The following is a 9,443-nucleotide window of genomic DNA, read 5'->3' as shown; positions in this document are numbered from 1 at the left end:
AAGATGTCAACCCACCTCGATATAAACTTGTGTCAGGTAGTGGTTGGGCAAATTGTTAAACAAGGTATAAGGGTGTTAAGCCGCAGCCTTATCAACACCGACAGCTACACATCTGCTGTTTTCCAAAACTACTCAATATTTGCTGTGGCTATAGTACATGGTGTGTATTGAAAATGAGGGTTCTAATGACCACCAATCAAAATCCCTCATTAGGATTTCAACACCTTTTGTCCAATGAATTTCTATGAATTTTTTACATCCGTTCAGGACTGGATATTCATTAAAAAGTATGATCACAACCCAAAAAAAATATAATCACTATAGAAATTTCAGTGACTTTTTTCCCCCATGATTACTGGGTAACATTTTTAAAAACATTTTACAGATATTGCACTCAGAGCAATTCAGAGACAATGAAATAAAGCTGATAACTTTCTATTACTATTCTATTACTATACAAATTTCCATGATTTTCCCAGGCTTAGGAAATGACCCTTCCTTATTTACTTTAAAAGAATAGTTCACCCAAAAAAAGAAAATTCTCTCATGATTTTCTCACCCTCATACCATCCCAGATGTGTAGAACACAAATGAAGACTTTTAGAAGAATATTTCAGCTCTGTAGGTCCTCACAATGCAAGTGAATGGGTGCCAAAATTTGAAAGCGCCAAAATCCACAAAGTGAGCATAAAAGTAACTCATAAGACTGCAGTTGTTAAATCCATGTGTTCAGACATGATATGATCGGTGGGGTGAGAAACAGATCAACATTTAATCATTTTTTATCATAAATTCTTCTCCATGCCCATTAAGGGGCAATATGCACAAAGAATGTGAATCACCAAAAACAGGAGAGTGTGAAGTGGAGATTACCCGAGCAGGGAGGAGAATTTACAGTTTTAAAAAAACAAAAAAAACAAAGGGACTTAAATATAGATCTGTTTCTCACCCACACCTATCGAATTGCTTCAGAAGATATGGATTTAAGCACCAGAGTTTTTTGGAATACTTTTATGCTGCCCTTTGTGGATTTTGGCTTCAACATTTTGGCACCCATTCACTTGTATGGACCTACAGAGCTGAAATATTCTTCTAAAAAAAAAAAAAATCTTAATTTGTGTTCTGCAGAAGAAAGTCATACACATCTGGGATGGCATGAGGGTGAGTAAATCATGAGAATTTTTTTTTTTTTTTTTGGACAAACTAACCATTTGACTATAAAATGTAAACAAACACAGCTCTTACATTACAAAAAGAGGCTTAATTTATATTTTTCAATAATCTTTATTCCCCCCCCTTACATAAAAAGTGATCATATTGAACATTTCCCAGTGTTGACACAGCATAATTCTTAATAAATTAAAAAAATATATAAATAAAAATATAAATAGAACACGTGCCACAATTATAATACTAGTTAGATTTGTCTGAGAGGGTAATGGCTTTCACAATGTGGATATTGTGTACACTTATCACGTACAACCAGGGTCACAGTTTTGAGGACATTAGTTATGATGGAGCACGTAAAGTAAACAAAGATGGAGACACACTGAATACATAGTCTTTTTTTCCCCTCAAGTACAGACATTAAGGATAGAATACCTTTTAAGAGCAAAAAGCTTATATCAGGTGTGTATTTGTAGTGTTTCCCCCCCCACTTCCGTCTAATCACTTGGAAAACCGAATCGAAAATGACATGAAGACTCTATACAAAGCCCATCTTCTTTCCCTTTGTGACTTGAGCTTGAGGCAGAAGGGCCATTATTGCACAGAGGAATCCATCAGCAAGGCACTTTAGTCACTACCACCCCTAACTGCTCCTCTTTGAATTACACTTTGTTCAACAGCCATCCTCAGCCATCTTTAAAATTAATCTTTTTAAAAGAATAAACTTTGGATGTTCATAGCTCTTCATGTTGGATGTGTACCATTTAGTGAAATAAAATGTCTTTTTTAAAAAAAAAAAAAAAAAAAAAAAAAGGCCAAGTGATCAAGCATAAAAAGCAAAGACCACCTTGCTTGGAACACTGCGAGCAAAGCTAGTCATTCAAGAACCTGTGAGTCTTATGCCATCTGCACTTCAGTCCAGCTCAGTTACAACAGAATCAAATTTTGGTTGTGCACACCGTGAGTTAAGCTGGTAGTGTGATACTATTGGTGTAGGCTCAGTCGCAAAATTAAGAAAATAAACAAATAGTGCACCATAGTTCAAAGAGGCCAGCAGATGGCCAAGGACAGGAGATCTTCGTGGCAACATAAGCTTCCCCGATTTCTGTCTTTAGTCCTTTTTTTGCCTCCAAAACAGAAGCAGTAAGCAGCAGGTTTTAATACAAAGCGGAACAGTGGTTCCACGGGTTTGAAGAGTTCTTTTACGCGTTGGTGTAGTGCTGGAGAAGTTGTACCACGTAATGAAGGCGCTGCCGCAGCTCTGAAGAGCAGCCCCATTCGGAAAGCACGCTCAGAGGGTAGGAGAAAGAGACGCGGTCCTTGCTAATGTAAGTCAGTAGGTACAAGGAGTCTGAGGACTTGCTAAGGATGATCTTTGTGTGGTCGGTGTAAAAATTAACCTGTCAGGGCAAAAGAGCAGAGGAAAATGTTAATGAACATAGACCAAGCTATTCAAAATAGGTCTTGCGGTCTTACCAAATTGTCAATGCTTCACTTGACGCTCCTGGAAGATCAGGACCTTACCTGTAGGGTTCGGTTGTCAAAGAGCATGACTAAGGCGTGGTCAGTCTTAATCCACTGCAGGAGTAATGGAGAAGAACTTGGAGGCTGCTGGTCATCACAATTGACATCTCCACCCTAAAGAAAAGAAACAACTTCAGTTTAGCTTTAGGTTGAGTTGCATAGAGTTTAAAAGGTTCCAATGAATGGATCGGAGGGCCAAGAACATCTGAACCAGTTAAGTTCTGGACTTGATCACTCACCTCCATCAGGTTCTGCTCCATGTAGTTAGCCATCATTTCCACTATGTGTTTTTGATTCTGGAGCTTCTCTGGTAACGTGTCAGCAGGGAACGTAAAGTGCTTGTTGTTTGTTAGACAGTACCGTACAGTCCTTTGCAAAAACAGAAATGCAGGAGAATTAGAACATCACACAGATGAAGAAAAGCTACTTAATACAATTTGCTAAAAGACTGACCCATTTAGTAATTTTGAGACCCTGTCAAGGGTAAAGCTCTATGTGGGTCAATCAGATCTCGGTCCAAAGGCTTTTTCCTCACAAAATGCCAAACCAGAGCCTTTAGAGGCTCATTAGAGAAAGAGCGCAGGGAAAATAAATTAGCTGTCTTACCTGCGCTGGTCACAGAAGCTCAGATGAGTGCCTTCATTGAAGAGAACACCAACATTATGATTAGAGAGCTGGTAACCAAAGCCATATTTGTTGGAGTAGTCTACCCACTTGGTTACCCAGACGAAGGGCTTGGGTTTAGAAAGGCAGGGTGGGTTTCTTGAGGCTGAAAAGGAAAGGAAAATATTTAAGTATGTAGAGTCAAAGGCTAAAGAGTAAATCATTAAGAAAATAAAAAAGTGCCTTTGCACTAAAGTGTGAACAGTGTGGGAACAAACCTGCTGGCATGGAAGACAAGCAGCTGTTGAGAACCTTCATGGCAGACTCGGCTACAGCAGCAGGGGTAGGGATGTCTTCACAAGCTGAGAGAAAAATCAAAAGACAGTGATTTATTATAAGTGCAGCAAATACAAAACACACAGATATAACAAAGACACCACAAAAAGATATGACGGGTAAAAATGTCAAGTCATCTTGTGCCTAAATAAAATAGACCAGGATGTTTTTCGAGAAACTTAATAGCAGCCTCTTAAAGCCTGGGGATTGAGCCTAAAATAAAATAGGCAGCACACATACACATGCAAGTTAATTTGCTGCTGCAGTTCTGGGAAAATAACTTCAACGGCCCCTTACCATCAGTGCTGCTGGCGAGGGTGCCTTTGAAGGAGCGTGATGCAGACTTCCTGGACTCCTCCTCTGCCGGGGTGTCCAGAGGGCCAGAGCTTGCCAGCTGAACTGTGGGTGAAGTGGCCTGAGTATCAAAAGAGGAAGGGTCACATGAGGAACAAGTGTAGGCATTCGAAAGGCTCCTCAACACAAACAAACTCAAATAAAATCATGCAAATCTAAATAAAATTCCCTCAAAGCCAATAAAAATAACTTGCTTTTCCAATCATAATTACCTCCTTGGACTGAACATTAAGCATTTAGTATGTTCTGATGATAATCAGGCTAAACTAAAGCTCTATTTGTGACTGTGATCAATTCAGAACTTGCCAAAGACTACGTGGGTTTGGTCAGTACAGAGCTATTCTGAGACATTCAGCACAATAGCTGGACTATTGGACTGTATTATTAATCTAAAGCAGCTTTCAAAACGCATCCCCACAGAGCCAACTTTAGCCATGCTGCAAAACAGTAGACATACTGACATGGCTTTCTACAACATTCATGAGCCAGCCACTGAGCAGAAGTTCATGGTAAGTTCAGCGGTTCTATTAATATACACCAATATAGAGTGGAAACATTATTAATATGCATGATTACCTCATTCGCACCCATCGTTTTGTAGCTCATTTGCCGACCAATGGAGTGCTTCACCATGCCTGATACCAGTTTTGAGATGTCATCTTTCTCCTCACAAGGAGTCTTCTCAACTGCTAAAAAGACATCTCAAAATTATTAATGGGATTCTTGAGAATTGCATATTTGACTTCAAATGGTTTTAAATAGAAAGCAGGTTTCAAAGTATATACCTTTAGATTTTTTCTTGCCAAAGAGGCTCTTGGCCATCTTGGTGAAGAACTTCTTGGCAGGACTGGGTGGATTTAGCTCAGGCACCATCACGCAGCTACTCGGGGGAAGTTTTTCTGGGGTGAAGCCCTGAGAGAGGAAGGAGTAGGTGGATTGTGAGAAAGATTAGAAAGAGATCGCAGAATTAAACTGAGCAACAGGCTAAGAACAAAATAAACATTTAAGATCAGCTTATTTAAGGCTAATGTGTAATTGGCTCCAGGTGTTTACTGTACTATTGCAGTACACCAACCTTTGTGAAATACTCGTGGGCCAGTATCTGGTCCAGAGTAAGGCGGTCAGCTGGGTTTTTCTGCAGGACTGCGGATATCAGCTTCTGTGCGGCCGGAGTGAGGGATGGAGGAAGGCTGTACTTCACTTCCTTGATACATTTGTAGGTCTCTTTCAAGTCTAAGGTTTCAAAAGGTGGATTCCCACATAGGAGTGTGTACCTAATTGCACAAAACAAGAGCTTGTCGTCAAGACTACCTACCACCAGATATGATGCATTATAAATCAAGTACTCAATATGGGCATTCCGTAATATGAATGGCACATTAATAAAAACCAATAACCAGCTGAGATATCGGTGCATGTCAATAAGACTGACTTACATTACACAACCCAGCGACCAAACATCTGACTCTGTCCCATGGCCTTGTCGGTTTAAGACCTCTGGTGCAAGGTAGTTTGGAGTTCCACAGATGGTCCTATGAAAGAATATTTGATGTTAGCACACTGATCTGCTCTTTAACGCTCTAAATATTATTAAGGATGAAGGTAGGCAATCTCACTTCTTCCTTTGCTCAACTATCTCCAACTTGGCTGCCAGCCCGAAATCTCCTAACCTCAAATCCATGTTCTCATTCACGAAAAAATTACCTGAAAAAGCACAAAAAAAAAAAAAAAAAAAGTTATGTTAGCATTATAAGAAAATATCTGAATGTAATGGATGTTACAGAATTGTAGATTTCACATTAGGTTAAACGAACAAAACATACCTAATTTGAGGTCTCTGTGGAGGATGCCTTTGTTGTGGAGGTATTTAAGTGCGGATATGATTTGTCTGAGGTAGTAACGGACTTCAGGGTCTGTCAGCGTATGTCTTGCTTTCCAAATGTGTGCCAAAGACTGTAAATATGAAGCACAGGGTGAGATTCAATGCCTGTTGTTCACCACAGGGAATGTGAGACAGATTGAGCCCTGTACTTGGAAAAGCAATTCACCTTTCTGCTGCAAAGTTCAAGGAAGATGTAAATGTTGTCTTGGTCTTCAAAATGATGAGAGAACTTCACCACATGCTTGTGCTGGAGGCTTTTGTGAAGCTCTATTTCATTAATGATCTAAGGGACAATGAAAAGAAAACAATGTTAGAGATGCAGTTACAAACATAATAATAATCCTGTGACATCTACATGTACTTGAAGGTGAACTCTGCCATTATGCACTTACCTTCTCTCTCTGGTGTGGCTTTGAGACTCTGCTCTGTGGAATAACCTTAACTGCATACATCTTGTTGTTGGCAAGATCCGTCATTTCATAGCATCGTGCAAAACCACCCTGAAAAACAAAATCCATTGCTATTAAATCACTCCAGCAAGACAAAATGCTGCAATTACATCCCAAGGTGAAGATCACAAAGTGCTGGGCTGCAGGTGTCTGCGCAACAGTCTCTAAACAGGAGTTTCAAATGGCTGCCTCAAAATCAAGTGTGCTGCCCACCTACCAAACCGCATCTTTGGGCATTTTAGGTGCGTTCATGTGTGTAAACACGTCTATAATGTCCACAAAAATGCTGTCTGGGTTTTTAGACACAGCCAATGTGTTCTAACACAGGTACAAAGGAATGACGTATATTTTTCCCACTTGACCAACCACTCCTTCCAGCATCGCACAATGATGCAGCACTTTAAAAACTGAGATTTGCACGAGACTAATAATAATAATCTTTCGTCTAATTTAAATTATCCTTGTTCTGCATACAGGAGAAGGAGACTGAGACAGAGTGTTCACTGGCATCGTTGTTAATGAGCAATGCAGCATCGCTGCCACTCATTCATTTTTTCATGGCATCGAAATACATCAAACATAAAAGATGTGAACTTATATTACTAAAACCACTAATTCATTTAACTCCAAACTCGAAGACTGTATATGCAGAAATGATATGTAATTGACTCCATATTTGAAACAAGAACAACAAGCAGGTAGGTTCGAGAACACAGACAGGGCGGATTGAGGTCCAGTGGCTCTGGTGCATCCATTCATCTCACAGTACTAAATGAACCCACACAAGTACTCACGAGACACGCATGAGAGCACACTGTTCTCGTTTGAGGACATTAAGAAATGTGATTTAAAAAGCATGCGGGGACTGAAATCTAACTCATTGGCATTTAAAATGACAAAGTCATTCAAAGAGATCAATCAGTTCCGATTAGCAGTGCAAATATAAATAAGCGGTACCTTTCCCAAAAGCTTTCCTTTACAGTATGATCTTCCAGTCTTGGCGTCAACCACCACCTGCGCGAGCTCCGTCTTAACATGTTCAGATTTACTCCGGTTCGGTCTGGCAGGCGGTTGAGCCGCCGGAAGACGGTCTGGGGACGGTTTGAACAAATCCGGATTCATCATTTTACAGGAAAGACGCTGCGCGGAGGTAAAACAAGCAGGATCCATTCATTAATAGAGATCCTTCGCCCTAGAATAAACTCCTTATGTTAAGTCCCAAAGTCTGCCAGGAGAAGTTCTCCAGTCCGATGAGTCAAAACATTGCCCAGACACTGAATTCCTGCAGTTTATAAACTGTCTGTGACGTCACGGGAATGGGCGGGGCGATGGCCGGGGACGTCTGGAAAGAACGTAAGTAGTTGGCTGGTGGAAATTCAATCAGAGATCAGAGCGACGCATATGAAAGTGCAGCAGAAAAGTGAATGAAAACCTAAGAATGCATCATCCAGTCACGGTTGACGCGATTATGGACCTTCGGATGACTCGCCCTGGCTGGTCAATTGACTGAATATCTTTCTCATATGTTTAGGGTTTTAATAATCGAAGATACTGTATGTTTTCAAGAGTTTAAATGTGAGCATATGTATATATATATATATATATATATATATATATATATATATATATATATATATATATATATATATAAACAATTGACACGACATGCCTGTTGTAGAATTTAATGCAACACTTTATGATACAGGCTACTGAGTGGAATTAGAAATTCTAGATTTAATCTACACTGTATTTACATCCTAAGGATTGAGGGTGTCAAAATTACGTCATCGTTGAACATCTGTGCGGAACTGAACTGAGAAACTCGTGGTCTCAGGCGCCCACTTGTGGCTCGTAAACGAAAACTAAACTAGGGGGACGATTTATTGTATTGCATAAAACGCACATTGATTGGACAATATTCATGAAACATCAGCAGAACGAATTTCGGTCTAAATCGTTCATAAATGCATTCCTATGTGAGTTGTTAAAATTGAATTGAATGCGTCGATTTGCGTAAGCTATAAACGTAAATTTGTTCTCGCTCAACAAAGGTTGGTTTGTTCTGTGACCATACTAGAATTATTATAATCAACACTGCTTTTCTTTATGTTCAGAGTTTATTTCATACAGTTAAGATAATACCTTCATGATCGTTTATGCATCAAAGATATGTTCTGCAATCCCACAAAACAACCATTCTTGTCAGCAAAATGGTGTTATGTATAAACATGCAGGGTTGGGAGGGTTACTTTTGAAATGTATTCCACTACAGATTACAGAATACATGCTGTACAATGTAATTTGTAATGTACTCTGTTAGGTTACTCAAGGTCAGTAACGTATTCTAAATACTTTGGATTACTTCTTCAACACTGGTAGATTTTTTCACTTGTTTTGACTATAAAAACTCTGCCAGTACAGTAAGACAAAATACACGTTAAAAATACATTATCTGAAAAACCTAAATATCTAATGCAGTGTTGCTTCTAAAACAAGATAAATCAAATTGATCTTGTTTTAAGGATTTTTAGATATTTTTACAGGAAAACAATACAAAAATTATCAAGAATATGATTTTTGCCCTAATATCAAAGGTCTTACTAGAAAAGAAGAAATTATGATCCAACGTGAATTTTCTTGATAGAAAAATATGATCGTGCCTGGTAACGTGCACGTAAAATGGCTAGAAATAGCATTTTAGCTTAGCGTAAAGCTAACAATTTACACAAGGTTTATTTCTATTTCTTCTGCTCCAAACTTACTTCTCTGTCTGCTCGTATGAATGTAACACATCATAAGAAAGTGTTTCACCGCTGTTCAAATGCACTTTGGATCGCATCATTTATATGTATAAATGTATTTAATCTGTAAGGACTAAATATTAAATGAATCAGATGACAATAAAATGCAAAGTAATCTCTTCAGTAATTAAAATACTTTTTGAATGTAACTGTATTCTAATTACCAATGATTTAAATAGTAACTGTAGTGGAATACAGTTACTTATATTTTGTGTTTTAAATACGTAATCCTGCTACATGTATCCCATTACTCCCCAACCCTGTAAACCTGGATCATTAGGCACATAGAAAAAACAAAACAAATCAACAACCCAGGAATGATGTAAA

General features: G+C 38.8%; 1 protein-coding gene across 2 annotated transcripts; it reads right to left on the bottom strand.

Annotated features, from left to right (window-relative positions):
- Window positions 1-1,264: 1,264 nt before the first annotated feature.
- Window positions 1,265-7,582, bottom strand: LOC127441384 (serine/threonine-protein kinase PLK3-like). 2 transcript variants are annotated; one of them, XM_051698744.1, is made up of 15 exons: window positions 7,273-7,582; window positions 6,259-6,366; window positions 6,033-6,149; window positions 5,808-5,937; window positions 5,601-5,688; window positions 5,421-5,516; window positions 5,060-5,258; window positions 4,770-4,896; window positions 4,561-4,673; window positions 3,928-4,045; window positions 3,573-3,656; window positions 3,298-3,460; window positions 2,931-3,060; window positions 2,692-2,805; window positions 1,265-2,567 (listed from the first exon to the last, which is right to left on the bottom strand). In XM_051698744.1, the coding sequence occupies exons 1-15, from the start codon at window positions 7,483-7,485 to the stop codon at window positions 2,370-2,372; spliced, it is 1,998 nt and encodes a 665-aa protein (XP_051554704.1). In that variant the 5' UTR covers window positions 7,486-7,582; the 3' UTR covers window positions 1,265-2,369. The 2 variants fall into 2 exon arrangements, with proteins under 2 accessions (XP_051554704.1, XP_051554705.1); XM_051698745.1 differs by having other exon boundaries at window positions 4,561-4,670.
- Window positions 7,583-9,443: the final 1,861 nt, after the last annotated feature.

This window comes from Myxocyprinus asiaticus, chromosome 5, assembly GCF_019703515.2.
Source record: "Myxocyprinus asiaticus isolate MX2 ecotype Aquarium Trade chromosome 5, UBuf_Myxa_2, whole genome shotgun sequence".
Lineage (NCBI taxonomy): Eukaryota > Metazoa > Chordata > Actinopteri > Cypriniformes > Catostomidae > Myxocyprinus > Myxocyprinus asiaticus.
This window is presented reverse-complemented; position numbering and strand designations above follow the sequence as displayed.